This window comes from Symphodus melops (assembly GCF_947650265.1).
Source record: "Symphodus melops genome assembly, chromosome: 22".
NCBI classification, from domain to species: domain Eukaryota; kingdom Metazoa; phylum Chordata; class Actinopteri; order Labriformes; family Labridae; genus Symphodus; species Symphodus melops.
Genome location: NC_136712.1, coordinates 18,905,658 through 18,921,944, shown reverse-complemented (window position 1 = coordinate 18,921,944; position 16,287 = coordinate 18,905,658). Strand labels below are relative to the sequence as shown.

At 46.7% G+C, this 16,287-nt stretch overlaps 1 protein-coding gene across 1 annotated transcript in view; it reads right to left on the bottom strand.

The window, feature by feature from the left end:
* The window catches only part of scube1 (signal peptide, CUB domain, EGF-like 1), a 79,515-nt gene that overhangs the window by 25,417 nt on the left and 37,811 nt on the right, over positions 1-16,287 (bottom strand). Inside the window, exons 5-7 of the mRNA XM_079335524.1 lie at positions 15,320-15,448; positions 13,363-13,479; positions 5,772-5,933 (exon numbers count right to left, since the gene is read on the bottom strand). Coding sequence (XP_079191650.1) covers positions 5,772-5,933; positions 13,363-13,479; positions 15,320-15,448 — 408 coding nt within the window. The remainder of the gene's footprint in view (positions 1-5,771; positions 5,934-13,362; positions 13,480-15,319; positions 15,449-16,287) is intronic.

Sequence of the window (16,287 nt, the reverse complement as noted above, 5' to 3'; positions counted from 1 at the left end):
CACAACGTGGATCTGGCGTGAATATTTTCCTCCAGAAAAATGTTCTTGTACGCGGCGCAGGTAAAGTTTGCTCGGACTTGTGAATATTGCCCGAGCTGATCCCAAAGCAAACACGAGCTCATGGTAACTCTAGCTCACCCGCCTGGCCGCTGTTGCTTTAGCTAAGCTCAGCACACACTTTCCCGACGGGCCTGGAGAAGTGCTGAGGAGGCTGAAATTTGACGTTAACTTGTGTTTGTTGAAGGGATTCAATAAAACGACACCTAATAAGGCAGCTTCACTTAGTGGCTGTTCTGCTTTCGCTGGGTTCGACTTCAGTCGTTTCAGAGAAAGTCCGACATGCTGCCGAGAAAAACCGTTACACCTCCAACTCCTCACTCCTTCAGGAACCAAACTGAATACATTGAAAAGTTTGCGACATCAAATGAGTGCTGCTCGGCTCCAGCAAAGCTGACATTTGAAATTCAAAAGGCCTTTGCTGGGCGACAGCAACATCTCAATCGAGGACATTCCCCTCCTTCTTGGCAGCGTCTCCTGTTTAATCAAAATGCCAGGAGATTGTGCGTTTGAGAGGAGTAGAAGAAGGGAAGCAGGAAAAGCCCTTTCAGGCTGGCAAACACATCCAGATCCAGAGGTCAAGGCATTAGCATAATGCCCTTTCAGAATGCACAGTCACAAACACATCGGAGCCAAAATGGCTGCTGCTTTCTATCAGGAAACAGCACGGGTGTTTGTACGTTTGTTTGTGTTTCTTCATGCAGTTTCAAACGTCAATCACACGGCGTTTTCCTTCTATGAATCAGTTTTCAAACAGCTGATTGTTTATCCATCAAAGCTCTTTGTTTTTTATCATACTGCTCTTATTTCTCTCCGTTGAGGAGACGATAATTAAGATTTCAAGTTGAGTTTCTTCGAGTGAGGGCGAGGGAGACTTTCGTTGTGTTGTAGACAAACAGCCAAGAGAAAGGAAGGCTGGAAGGAGGGACTCTCCATCACCCAGGCAGCCCGTCTGATTGGCTATAAGAGCCGACCCCGTCTCCTCTCTGACTCTGTCCGTGTGTCGTTTAAACTTCTGCCTGAGGCCCGTGGGCGTGCGCAGGTGTATACACACCACGTGTGTGCGAGTCGACGTGACGTGGGTGGAGGTGGTGTTTATGGCGAGCAGTGATTTATCCTGAGTACAGTGGGCCCTATCATTAGCTGAGGGTGAGGACAGTCTAAGCCACGCCCAGCCCAGCCCGAGGGCCAGACTGCGCACGGGAACACAGATGCACCGCCGCCAAGCCTGATTGATATGCCGGACAAGCCCCTGGTACCCCGGCCCCCTCTCCGAGCCTTTTACACCCTCCGTCTAACCCTGCATATTTCTGTCTCCGCCTGCTTTGTGTGTGTGTGTGTGTGTGTGTGTGTGTGTGTGTGTGTGTGTGTGTGTGTGTGTGTGGGGCATATTTCTGTGTGTTCCTCTCATGCAGACAGGACACAGCTCTGTGGTTCACAGGGTGCTGAGCTTTGGTCCAAATAGGTTTGTGAGCCTGTAGAAACCAGCTCTCTCTGAACGCTCCGTTTTACTGTGTGTGTCTCTTTAAATGCAATAAGCCCCGCCCCCTGAGTTTTCTCAGTAGACATCACTCCTTCACTAGCGAGAGTCAAAATGGCCGACCTGCTGAAACGTTTGGCTCGAGGTGGAGTCCACGTGTTGGATCCACATTGTTCAGGTCTGTAGACCCAAATAAATGATCCAACATACAGTACTGTAACATGTTTCATTATTATTACAAATTCCATCATTTCAATTTTAAACTAATTTTTTAACGAATCCCTGATTAGAAATACTGGTTTTACACTCGTGTATTGAGGTACATGCTTCTCACTCTTAAAGGCCTGAAATACACACACGTGCACAACAGGAGCTATGAACATGTATTCGTAGATTAATGAAAGGGGGCGCACTCGAGCTGTTAGGGGTTCGGTGCCTTGCTCATAGGCTAGGGAAGTGGGAAGTGCCCCAAAACAACTTGCATACTTTGGTCGACACTGGGACTGGAACTGGTGACTCTCCAGATCCCAGACGCATTGAGCTGCTGCAGCCGACAGATATATTCTGATGGCGTTTCGTGAAAACAGTAACCGCTCCGTTATTCACCAGCACCGTGGATCTGAAGCTTTCAGGTGCAACAACAACGACGACACTGTCAACAGCAGGCGAGAGAAAGTTTGTCTATATTGTTGCCACAGTGTGCACTGAGCAAATACATGCACTTCTACTGGAACATGAAAGATTACATTTGTTTATCGGCAACAAACAAAAAAATCACCAGAATGATGTTTTTTATTTTATGTGATTTAAATCAAACGGAGGTTTCCACCTTCCTCTTGCAGCCCGAGCGAGCGACGTGTGGGACTGAAAATGTGTTTGCAAGAAGCCAAGAAACGAGAGGGAAGACGGTATGTACATACATGTCCGTCACAAGAAGATAACTTTATTTATAACGATGTGAAGGACGACACTTCTGAGGATGGACACGACGATCTTTACCTTCAATGTTCCTACCTAGCCAAACAAAGCTAAAGCAGCTAAGCTAACTCTGAACGCGGTGACTTGAGTAGAGCCGTTTTTTTCTTTGGGTTCCTCGACAGTAGGAGTATTCCTGATGACCTCCTCTCTGCAGAGCCCACGTTCCCCTGAGACGAGGACACATTACTGATTAAAGCTGGGGAGCAGGTCACTGTTTAGACTAAAGCATCAATTCTCCACTACTGTCCAAAGGTGAGAGGGGGCGAGATCGCTGTTTCTGCTCTGTGACGGTCACATAACTCAGCTGTCAATCAGCTGGGCTCTGGGCTGCAGTCAAGCTCCAGATACATGAAGACTTTGCACACGCATGTCCAGCATCGGGCTCCTTTTTCAGCTTCATGAAACATCTGGGTGTTACTTTTCATCACTTTGCCCACGCTCCCTCCTCTCTCCCGGGCCCATCGTTGTCTCAGCGGCCCCGGTTTTATTCGTGTGACTTCCATTTGTGTCGATCGGCGTGTTGTCTGCAGCGCCTGACGGCAGAGACTGGAGCGCCGTGTGTCAGAGCAGCGAGACAAACTAATAGCAGTGTCAAATCTAACATGCTGATGCTGTCCGGGCCGCGCCAATGTAACGCCAGGGTGGCCTCCGCGCTCTCTGCCGTCACGTGTGCACACACACACACACACACACACACACACACACACACACACACACACACACACACACACACACACACACACACACACACACACACACACACACACACACACACACACACACACACACACACACAGAAGATTTTAAATTGACCTTTTTTATGACAAGTTCAATTTACTACCACTTAACTTTAACGAGGCGCCTCATTGTGCAAAACGTTTGATGAAATAAAAAAAATTAAAAAGTGTATTTGTTCAACATTAGCTGTGGCTCTGATTGTAAAATCCGTTTTCCCCTCACTCATGACTGAATAATGTCTGATGGTGTTTGTTGGCTTCCTTATCGGTGAAGCACCAACCAGCGAGGTGCATGACGAGGTCAGCGAGTCACACAGAGATCAACTTTATGAACAAAACTGACCAAAGCATTTTGGCTTGAGGCTTTCATCGGGGATAATGTTAAAAAAAACAAACGATCTAACTCGTGAATATATAGAGCACAAGTGTTGACCTGTCCATTATGCATGCAGATACCATTTTGTGTATGATCAGGGTCATTGAACAACAAACATACCTTTAGGACACCTCACTGACGACATTCAGAAACCAGCAGGCAACATGACTTTAATCAGGTTTGTAAGGTCTTAAACTTAAGCTTACTTAAAGTACAGCTCAGGACGGCCGTGATCTCACTGTGCGACGGTTCATTTGGAAGGAAACCTGCATTCAGGGATGATTAACTTTGAGGTATTTCGGTTGGTTTTTCCCCGTTCAGTAATGTGTAAGTGAAACATCATCAGTGAAGGTGAAGCCAGTGTGGAGACATCAAGTTTTCAGTTTAAAGAGAAGAGAGAAGGACAGAGGAGGAAACTCTTCCTCCAGGCTCACAGGCCAGAACCTGCTGTGATCAAAGCTGTGTAATTAAGACATCTGGGACAATAATATTAATAATTAACAACAATATGTTGTGTGAGCATGAAGTGGTCATTGGTCAACCAAACCCCAATCTTCCTTCTTCTCTGTAAGTACAAGTTCTTCTCTCGCAGAGTCCACTGTGGCTGGGCGGCTGTGGCTCAGTCTGTAGTGGTCTTTTAATATCAGGTCGAGGGTTCGATCCCCGGCTGCGGCGAACTACATGTCTGATGTGTCCTTGGGCAAAACACTTAATTTCCTTTCGGGGATCAATAAAGTAAATCTTCTTCTTTCTTCTTTAGTCTCCGCTCCAAACATGCACCTCGTCTATTTTCACTGGAGCCCACCCGGACAGGAAGTCAGACAAAGGAACGCATAAAGCATCAGGTAAATTTCAATTTCAAAATAAAACACTCTCTACAGACTCCCCATCACTTTATCGACGCTATCTTTGTTTTTTGGATGGTGGTCTATTCTCGTCTTGTAATCTTGTGAATCTGTGAGTGCAGCTGCTCACGGCTCCGCTCCGCTGGCCTTACTGCACACATGGATCCTGTGGAAACTTCCAGTTACACTTGAACTGTTCTTATTGATCCATCTCTGCATCTCTTAAAATGGATGGGACAAGATTGGATCAGTGGTGCAGAGGACTGTTTAGTGTATCCATAAGACGCACGTAAAACTAAAATCAGTCTCACATCCATTTGGTCGTGACGTTTTTTTAAGTCTGCTGACTTGACCTCGATCAAATGGAAAACCTCACAGATGAGTCTCGAAGGTCGAGCTCAGTGAATTGGGTTGCATCATGCGCTATACCAATGGGGCATCTTTGTCATGTAATCTAATGTAGTGCATGTCAAACGAGAGCTGAACCTCAGCAGCAGGATACGATTGGCTGGAACGTTTACCTGTCTACAAATTGGCTCCTTTTGGCCTCTTTCAGAAAGTAAAGAAGTACTCATCAATATTTCCAATCCTGAACACCAAACTTGTTCGATCCCATTGGGAAATCCCAATGAGTCCGCAACCAGTCCACATGGTAAAACTGGATCTGTAAAGCCCTTTCACTGATTGAAAATCTCTGCCAAACATCGGTCCATACCAAAGTCCTCGACCCACTTTCCTGTCTGATTATAGTACAGCTTAAATTAGGGCTCAAAAAGTGAGGAGCCCACTCTTAGCAGAGAGGAGAGGAATGTCTTCAAAAGCATCCCTGCACTCAATATTGTGAAGTTTGAGTCTTACCTGCCCTCGTTGTCCTTTCTAAGGATTATCTGATGATGAGTGTTCTGCCAAAAGCAGTCTGACTTTTATGAAGCCTTCTGTAAATCTTGGTACCGGTTGTGATCATAACGTTTTTCGGGTTGTTTTTTTTGCGTTGCCTGTAAAGTAGTCTTTGTAACATGGGTATTCAGAAAAGGGGAAATGGGAGATAAAACATTTGGAGTGGAAGGTGCAACTGGGAAAGTGAATGTTAGTATATAAGAAAACCTCAGAGCTGTCTGAAAACTTGGTAGAGAGGGTTACGGAGGAAGGGATCAAAGAGAAACAGCAGACTCTTGTTTCCGTCACGTTAGATACTGTTGCAACAAAACTGTGACTGTGGGAGTGGACACAGTGGGCATCAAAGGTTTACAGTGAAGAAATCAACAAAATAAAACAGAGAGAGGAAGACGAGGAGGAACGGAGAGAAGTGGAGTCGGGGATACAAGCACAAGCGCCATGGCAACACATAGAAAGAGGAAGAAAAGAGTTACCCATAAGTAGCCGCCGTTTCACCCGCTTGTCCACATCAGCTACTGACGTGGCATTGAACTCAGAGCTCTCAATTGCAGCCTCATCTTTCTCTAAAACACAAGTGACAAGGGGACAAACAGTGAGCAGCAGGTTAATGAGAAGCCCAAATGACCAGACCTTCAGCCCCTCTTGGCGTTTGAGCAAAAAAAAAAAAAAAAAAAAATCAAAGCCAAGAAGCAGGAAGCGATGAAGAAGCGCCAAAATCCCTGTTAGAGTGTTAATCCCCAAACAAGTGATAAATCCCTCAGAGCAAACAAAAGAACAAAACAAAGTAAATGAAAATGATCAAGTCAGTGTGGAGCTGACAAAATGAAGTGGTAGGTAGGTAGGTAGGGAGGTAGGTAGGTAGGGAGGGAGGGAAGTAGGGAGGGAGGTAGGTAGGTAGGTAGGGAGGTAGGTAGGTAGGGAGGGAGGTAGGGAGGTAGGGAGGGAGGTAGGTAGGTAGGTAGGTAGGTAGGGAGGGAGGGAGGTAGGGAGGTAGGGAGGTAGTTAGGGAGGGAGGTAGGTAGGTAGGTAGGTAGTGAGGGAGGGAGGTAGGTAGGTAGTGAGGGAGGGAGGTAGGTAGGTAGGGAGGTAGTGAGGGAGGGAGGTAGGTAGGTAGGTAGGTAGGTAGGTAGGTAGGTAGGTAGGTAGGGAGGTAGGGAGGTAGGGAGGTAGGGAGGTAGGGAGGTACGGAGGTAGATAGGTAGGTAGGTAGGTAGGGAGGTAGGTAGGTAGGTAGGGAGGGAGGTAGGTAGGTAGGTAGGTAGGTAGGTAGGTAGGTAGGTAGGTAGGTAGGTAGGGAGGGAGGTAGGTAGGTAGGTAGGTAGGGAGGTACGGAGGTAGGTAGGTAGGTAGGTAGGTAGGTAGGTAGGTAGGTAGGTAGGGAGGGAGGTAGGTAGGTAGGTAGGTAGGTAGGTAGGTAGGTAGGTAGGTAGGTAGGTAGGTAGGTAGGTAGGTAGGTAGGGAGGTAGGGAGGTAGGGAGGTAGGTAGGTAGGTAGGTAGGTAGGGAGGTAGGGAGGTAGGGAGGTACGGAGGTAGGTAGGTAGGTAGGTAGGTAGGTAGGTAGGTAGGTAGGTAGGTAGGGAGGGAGGTAGGTAGGTAGGTAGGTAGGTAGGTAGGTAGGTAGGTAGGTAGGTAGGTAGGTAGGTAGGTAGGTAGGTAGGTAGGTAGGGAGGTAGGGAGGTAGGTAGGTAGGTAGGTAGGTAGGGAGGTAGGGAGGTAGGGAGGTACGGAGGTAGGTAGGTAGGTAGGTAGGTAGGTAGGTAGGTAGGTAGGTAGGTAGGTAGGTAGGTAGGGAGGGAGGTAGGTAGGTAGGTAGGTAGGTAGGTAGGTAGGTAGGTAGGTAGGTAGGTAGGTAGGTAGGTAGGTAGGTAGGTAGGTAGGTAGGTAGGGAGGGAGGGAGGGAGGTAGGGAGGGAGGGTGGGAGGGACTGAGGTAGGTAAGGAAGGAGGGAGGAAGGGGGGGTGGTAAAGGTTCAGGGCTTACTGTATTCATGACAAGTAAGGGGCTAGGGGGTTTTGGGGGATGAGAGGGATTGGGGTAACGTAAAGGGAAATTTTATTTCTGATGTAAACGTTGCTGTTGTTGCCGATGAGTTTCTGTCTTCCATATCAAACAGCCACGCTTTATCAGCAATGATTCCCTCGCGCAAGGATGGAGCAGGAAGACGAGACAGAGAGTGTCCAACATTTCCAAGACATGTGGCCTTTGAATGTGGGCACAGAGACCGAGGCGAAGGAAAGAGAGTGACAATGACAGGAAGAAGAAGAAGAGGAAGAAGAAGAAGAAGAAGAGGAAGAAGAAGAAGAAGAAGAAGGAGAAGAAGAAGAAGAAGAAGAGGAAGAGGAAGAAGAAGAAGAAGAAGAAGAAGAAGGAGAAGAAGAAGAAGAGGAAGAAGAAGGGTGCTACAGGAGAGACCAAGAGGGAGAGAGGAGGGCGCTCAACAAACTGAGCAATGACAAGATGATGGAGAGGGAATGATGGACAGAGTGGGAAAAGAGAGAGCAAAAGGAGAGAGTGAGAAAGACTGAATCAGATCAGTCCCATCATGGACCACAATGGGAGGGAAATGTGAGGGAAATGAGGTTTTAAAGAGAGGGGATGCATGCAGAGAAATAAAAACAAAAAGCAGGAGGAGGCAGTCTGGGGCAGCGCTGGTTGCCTGTTTGTCTATGGAACACATTACAACTGGCTTTTACAGTCAACACTGGAAAAAGCATGTTCCCAAAGCTGGGCAGTGGAGTGGAGGGGGGGGGGGGCTGAGGAAGGTGATTTGGGAGAGAGAGGAAGGTGGCGGTGGCTGTTAAGATGGCATGCATGTGGTGCTGGCGACGGTGGGTTTGATGATGGGGCTTGGAGAGGGAGCCCGCCTTTCATTGGGCCTGAGTCATTAGGGCCTGAATGAGCATCTCTTTGTGAATGGATGCCTTTCGCCGCAATAGGAGCGGGCTTTGATGTACAAACACAGTCCTAAGGGTGGGGGGGGGGGGGGGGGGGGTATTGGGGTAATTAATGTCCCTTCCATTCCCCGGCCCACTACCGTTTTTCTCTCTCTCCTCTCAGGCGCTTGATGGACAAAGTGAAGTACTCTCTGAAGTACACTCGGGGTATGAATGGAGGCTTTCTGGTGCTCAGCTAACGGGTGAAATGTGGTTGAGTGAATGTGCGATTGTTGAATGCTAGTGCATACCAGTGTTCATGCTTTTGAGCGACTACTTGCTTGAGTGTGTGAAAAAATCTGTCAGAGAGGATAAAAGTGAGACAGGTTGAGAAGGGGTGGCAAGAGAGGCGTACCCTGGGCCCACTGGCTCCTTTAAAGTCTGTGGGACTAAGTGGTGGAGGGAGGCCCGCTGAGAGGGGAGCGATTTAGAGAGCCGGACCTACACAGGACGAGGAGGGAGGGAGGGAGGGAGGGAGGAAGGGAGGAAGGGAGGAAGGTAAGGAGGGAGGGAGGAAAACCACTTTACTACAACTACAGCTAGAAGGGAAATGTTAAAAATCAAATCACTGGTGAACAGGGTCCCTAAACACAACAGCAACAACAAAAACGTACTTCAATTCAAAAAGGGGGAATAAAAGAAAAAAGAAAAAGAAAAAAAAAAACAATTAAAAAGAGAAACCGTTAAAATGCAGTGCAGGTTTTCCCATGCAGCTTAACAAGCAGACAAGCAGACAGATGGACGGAAGGATTAGCAAAAGAGGTAGTGGAGGACAAAATGGACATTTATGGCAACTATGAGTGGACACATGCAGGTCATACGAGTGAAAAAGAGTGAGTGGTGCAAGTCCCTGCCTTTTTAATGGTGAAGTGTATGGAGCAGGAGAGGGGGGCTGATGGATGGGGGTGAGTCATGGAGGTCATGTCGCTGTTGGATTGTGGGTTTTCTGCAGTTGATGAGCCAGTTGGGTTTTTTTTGGTTTTTGTTTTGCTTGGTGGAGAATGAGGATGTAGCCAGAGAGCTTTTGAGGAGCAGGTAAGGTTTGATTTCTTGGGAGCTTAACCTAAGATCAGGCTGCAATTGAGACGTCCAAGTCTAACACCCTCTGACCCCACCCAGAGTTCCTCTTGTGCACTGAGGCCTTTAGAATCCATCCGATTTGGCTGTAACATGTATGCTCAGACAAGACAGGCAATCAGGTACTATCACCAGAAAGCAGGAGGAGAAGAAGGAGGGAGGAGGAGGAGGAGCAGAAGAAGGAGAGCGCTACATAGAGAGAGTCGAGCGGAGGGTCGGGTGGGGGTTAAAGGTAGGCCCACAGAGCAGTTGGGACACTCAGATCACAGACACAGAGGTCCTTCTCTCGTCAAAGTATGAAGAGAGACAGAGACAGAGACAGAGAGAAGAGAAACAAGACATTTGGAAGGTGTGGAGAGGAGGCTTCCTCGTCGCCATCAGTTGGCTTCCTCTTTTTCTTCGTGGTGTTTCTTCAAAGCAGCTGCAAAGAAAACGGGGTTACAAGCAGTCAAAACATGGAGCTGCCGAAAAGCAGCTCGGCAATCTGTCCCAACAGTGAAGGCAAAAAGACAAAGAGAGGAGTCTCCAGTGTTTAAACACAGCAGGAAGGACGGCATATCAAAACACAGTCCATGAGTGTGACCCGAAAACAGCCAGAAAACTTAACGTGACTTCTCCATGTGCATGTGGTTGTAATCTGCTCTGTTTACATGTAACTACGTGTTAAATCACACTCCTTGTTGTTGTCCCTGGTTCTAACCACATGGAAAAGTTTACTTTGTTTTATTTGCTTCATTAAGGTTTACACCGCCTATTACAAATGAACCAGAACTTGTAAACAAAAGTCACACGGACTCCCAAGTAGCTCCCTAATGGGACAGAGTTTTGGTAAACGTTCTTCCTGCAGATTTAGAGAATGCAACTAGAATCCCAAAGTCCTGGATCCTGGTGATCTTTTCGTGAACTTTCCTTTTTTTAGGATTTTTTTTCTACCATCTGGATTCAGACACCGTTTCTCACATCTATCCAACCCAGTGAAACTCTGCTGCATCACAGCGTTTGACTGTTGGACTCACATGTTTTAGTTAATAAAGGGTCCAACATTGAATGTAATCTGTTGGCCTTCTGACATGCTACTGCATGGAGACAATCAATCGGTTGTTAGCTGGCTTAACGTGGACAATATTTCCAATCTGTTCAAATGATCCAAGCAGAAGATTACAGGTCAACTTTTCTACAGAGCATGGGATCTATACAGTCTCAACAACGCCAAATATCACAGAATTCAAAATCAACATCTTTAAACACCGATCCACTAAGCTAGCTTCTGCACGTCAGAAGATCAATATCTAGTAGTTGACATTCATGTCAAGCATCAGCTATAAGCTATATTCATCATTGGAAATAAATATTTGAAGAGCTAGAAGGCGCTCTCAGTGAGTAATCATGTTCATGGTAAACGTTTCTTAAAGCAGTGTTTGAACTGCACAGATATAGTCGGACTTATTAAGGGAAGGAGCATGTGCACACTTTTTAGTTGGAGGGACCCAAGCAGGACATTGACTTAATGCAAGGAAGGCATAAAGTACCTGTGCATACACAAATGTATACATTTTATTAATTATTATCAATCTCCACTTATCTTCTGAGCTTAATTCTTAGAAAACAAGTCCAGATTCAAAGTCTAAATATTCTCTTAGTTTTCCTTTTCAAACAGAGAAAACTTCTACCAGACTGTTCCAACACTGTCCAAACACTCGATGGAGCATAAGTCCCACTTTTTTGTTGGCACCTGGGGTGGCCAATAAGATTTCAGGGGGGGGAGGGGCATGCAGACTGATCACCCCTCTGGACACGCCCCTGATAAAGGGCCTGCGTATTCCTCATTGGCTCGTTATGACTTGTAAATCAATTAAAGTTTTAAGGTGGGATCCATCTCACAAAGTCATCCTGTAAGTACAACTTAACCCACATGAGGATGATCTGTAGACCGATATCACTCTCAGCCAGTCGTGTGTAATAAATGATCTCAGAGACAGTGCAGACCAATGGAACAGCAGATACACTAACAGCACAACAATGTCCTGAAGATCATCTAGATTCATGGATTGTCTTCTTTTCACATCAGTGATAATTCAAACCATTTAATTTGGAAGAACTATATGCAGAGCTTACTGTCCGAATTTAACCTTTTGAATGTCCCGAGTATTAATTATTAATCCCTACTGCTGGACCCAAGATGTGCAACTTCAGGTCAAGTTTACACACTATTTATTTATTCTTACCAAAGAACACACATTATTCCAACACAAGGGAAGAAACAGAAACGATTAGTCACCAAAGATTACAAACCCAAAACTCAACTTTTGACTTAAGTTCCTCCTATGACACCTTTGACATCCATTTGAAGACACACATTTTAATGACCAATAACTGATACTACAGGCCCTTGAGGCTTGTTTTCTCAAAGTCACCAGTAAGACTGGAACTGGAGTGAAACCAAAGACTGTCAACGAGAGCAAAGAAATGCTGATGAAAACTCACTTTGAGACATCACAAACTATCTCTTACATTCATATCAGCAGTGAGATGATAGAGAAAACAGACTTATGGACAAATCCACTTACCTGGAACGCCTCACTCCCTGATTCAAACAATTGCACGGTAACAATGAGAATCATCTACTCTGGAGGAGTTCACCTGTCGTATGGTGAAGAGACCCGCCTGCTGGATCCCTGCTGGGCTAACTGAGACTCATGTCTAAACTATCAGAGTCTGTGATGGGAGTCACTTTTTCATTCTCATTTTAAGTCTCTGATACTCACTACATATTGCTGATCATTCTTCCAAGACTCCCTCCGGACCTTATTCACAGTGTCTTTTATGTGCGTAATGATTTACTCCCTTCAGATTACTTCTACAGTACGGCCAGCATCATTGGTTGATATGGAAAAGATGGTGACTCATTGGTGGACGGTCACATTAGATGTGTATTATAAAGACTTTTAAGGCTGGCAATCCCAAGTCAACACATCGAGATGTACACCAGATGACATTTCACCGGACATAATGAGCTGCTTTAGGGCCTGAACCAAAGCGTGGGACCACTGAAGTGAGAACATGTTAGCATGTTCAGTGAAGTGACAACACACGGTTGAAGTGTTGACTGGGAAATGACCAACATTTTTTGTTTTTACTTGACATCTTAAAAAAGCTCTACTGGTGGTTCAAACAGGACTTTCACCCATCAGACGAAGGGTTCAAGTCCAATGACCAATATATGTTTCCATAAAGGTCACATGATCTCCTCCTCCTCTTCAGGTGAAATCAGTGTCCTCGCTCCTCTTCATCATGTGTGTGAAGTGTGTTGTTGTAAATCCACTCTGATCCTGTATTTGATCATGTCTATAAACCCCTCTATTTCAGCCCTGCTCAGAACAGGCTGTTTCTGTGTCTGTAGCTTTAAATATGTAAATGAGGAGTGTCTGGCCACGCCCCCTCTCTGGAAGGGCTCGGGTGTACTCGCTGCTTTCTGGCTCCATGTCCTATTGTTTACAGTGAGAAGGCAGACTCAGAGGGCAGAACAAACACCTAGCTGTGGGAGTGTCACCCACCTGGGGGAGGGGCTACTGCCCTTTGTGATGTCATGAAGGGAAAATCTCCAAACGGCCTGTTTGAGCACACATTTTCTGAAAAGTGGAGCAGGCAGAAGACGGAGAGGATGGACTTTTCTCATCATTGAGGGGTTTGGAGACAGAGTAGAGACACATGTTAGAGGAACATGGAGGAAGAGGAGTTTAAATAATGTGACCTTTAAGGAAACCCTTCAGCGTCTTCACCGAACCAAAAAAACACAATTTCTTTCTCCAAGTCAGACACTTCATGGTTCGTGAAAACAGACAACAGACGATGAGTCTGCAAACTCAACGATGGCGTCAGATAAAACACCGGTGAGGTTAATGTTCTGCAGATGGCGTCGGAGCCACAGCACGGCGTGCTGTGAAGCTACGTGTGAACAACAGAAACATCTTCGTCACTCACCGATGCAGGTCTTGCTGTCTGAGTGAAGGGCGTACTTCTGGTGGCAGCCGCACACCGGCCCAGTGTCCGTGTCGTCGCAGGTGTGCTGGCAACCGCCGTTTCCATAGTTACATGTCACTGGAGACAACACACACAGTCATGCATTACTCCTGGACCGAACACTGTGTTGAACAAAAGACTTCAAATCAAATCAAATCGTCCTTAAACTTTTGCATCTTTGAAAAACGAATGTGAGAAAGAGGTGATTATAAGGAGGAGATTTCACACCGGGACCTTTCTGGAGAACTCAAGAACCTCAGCACTTATCCATCAGATCTCACTTTACGTCCTTGGCTCTGAAACAGCCGACGGGAGTCGTACTTTTTAACGGGCCACAAAAACCCAACACAGAGTTTGCCATGATAAACACAAATGATCCATCCAACAGTTGTACTTTCTCCTAATTCTTGTAATGATCACAGTTCTGGAGGTGAAAAAGGGAAAGCATGCGTGAACACGTTTCAGGGAGGAGAGCGCGGTTTTCCAAAACTCGACCACTTAGGACTGTTTTGAAGCGGAAAAAAGGGAACGAAGGACGGTAGAGACAAACTTAAAGAGGAGGAGGAGGAGGAGGAGGAGGAGGAAGATGAAGGAGAAGAAGGAGAGACATGCATGTGTTTGTTTGGAGGACTAATTGACAGAACGAGCACTTCTTTCATCGCTCGTTTACCGCCGTCCTGTGTCGCCATGCTCGACAGGCACCGCTAATGAAACACCAGCACGGCGGGGGGGGACGCACTCGAGCCTCTCAGGAGCTTTCACAATCTTTACACTCTCGCTGTCCAAGAGAAGGACAAGATGTGTTGCCAAACAAAAAGCAACTAAAAGCTTATTTTCCTCCTATCAACAACAGCAGCCTTAAATTCCATGGCTGCAGGCGCTCTTCGTGAAGAGTGAGAAACAGGGACGGAGCGAAGAGGAGGGGTGTTAAGAGACATGAATTCTCTCTACTGAATCCTTCAGCACCTTCAGCTTGGCCCGAAACGCTTAACTGATTTCGGTATTAAATGTCCACCCTCGTATTTTCACCGCTGAAGGCCCACTGGAACACGTCCATCATCGCTATTACAGATGTTTATTACAGGAAGAATCTCGAGCCTCCGTCGCACCAGCATGTAACCTCAATAAACTCCAGTCTATGAAACTAAGTGTTAATACCTCGCTGCCATGCGGGTAGTAAAGTAAAGTGGAGAGTCAATTAGCTAAAGATTAACAGATGACAGAAAGTGTTTCGCAGGACTGCAAGACATCCGACGTCTGAGAAGCTTCAATATAAAAGGACATTTCAGAGGCTTTCAACATGCACATGATAAACAGACGTATCAAGGGCCGACTGCAGGACTTTACAGGTAGCAGCCGTAAAATATCTGCAGATCAAGTCGCTCACTCAAAGTGCTCCTTTAGTTTTAGTTTGCTTTTGTTCATCCGAGTGTCTGACGACTTCACATGAAGGATCAGATCCGTCATCCCCTCTGAACAGACTCAAGCAGACCCTTTAAATCAGATGTGTCTGTAGGTAGCTGATGCACATTACAAGAGAAAAGTTCAAATGTATAAAAATGATGCCCACGTTTGAAATAACTGGAACTTCCCTTCAATGTAAAAAAAAAGCCTGACACATTTGATCTGAGGCCAAAGATTTATCTGAGAGGAGAGTCTCTGATCCTGAAGGTCCCAAACTCTGCCCTTTTGGGTTCATATATAATTTATGCGTCCATGAAAGTGCGTTGATGTTTGATAAAAGAGTCTGTTTTCACCGACGTCACTTCGTGCGTGCTGAGCGAGATTGGTCTCGCTGCACCGAGCCAATGGGCTCGGATCAGTGACGTCACACGTCCCGAGCGTAGCAGCTAACACGAGGACGCAGGGGACTGAGAACAAAGAAGAAGAAGATGGGAGCTTCAGGTGTGATACTTACATGTACAGTCTTTCTGGTTTTTGGCGAGCTCAAATCCAGGACGGCACTCGCACGACACGCCACCTTTGCCAGGAGCCTCTCTGCAGATGTGGGCACAGCCGTGGTCCTTGTTCATGCAGTTCATCCCGTCTGTGCAGGGGACAGAAGAGTAAAGAGCGTCACTCAGGAAAACACCCTGGGATGTCTCCGACTTCAGAAGAAAAGAGTCCTGACCTGTCGATACCCGTCTGATACATTCATACACATTCACACGCCGCTGATGAAGCAGCAGGAGCCTATCAGGGTTGAGTCTCTTGCAGAAGGACACATTGGACATGTCGCTGCAGGAGCCGGAGATCGAACTCCTCGACCTCCTGCAGCGACGTGTTCGAGGTCGTGAGCACTGGCACCGCAAAAAACACCAACCATTATCTTTCTTTACCGATAATCATGCTGTCACCTTTCACACATTTCCTCATCTTCATCAGTTTTAATGACCGTTAAGAACCGTGTCTTCTCCTCGACCTCTTGTCCCTTCATTCCTTCACTCAGCCTCCTATCCTGATGATTTACAGAGGCTGCGCTGCGCTGAGGCAATCATATCAGAAAATAGGCCAGTGTTTAAATCTTCATCAGCGGGAAGAGGAGCCGGGGGAGGAAGCAAGGAGGCGGAGGACGGAGGGCCAACGCTCTCCTGAGAGGCGAGTGGGGAGGGAGACGCCAGCCAAAGATATCACTGAACTCTGGGAAGCAGTGGAAAAGTAGGTTTGGGAGTGTGTGGATGTCTGCTCATAACGGCACAATCACGTCTTCACTCACCAAAGACGGCCTCCTCTCTAACGTCTGATGTGTGTGAACAGCTGAGCCAGGCCGATGAAAGCTGAACACACTGTTCGGCTCTCACTCGAGGTTTCATTTGGAGCGACAGCCGCATAACGTGAGGTCGTTACCAGTTAAGATCCTCACGCGCTTGTCTGTGTGTTTTCACA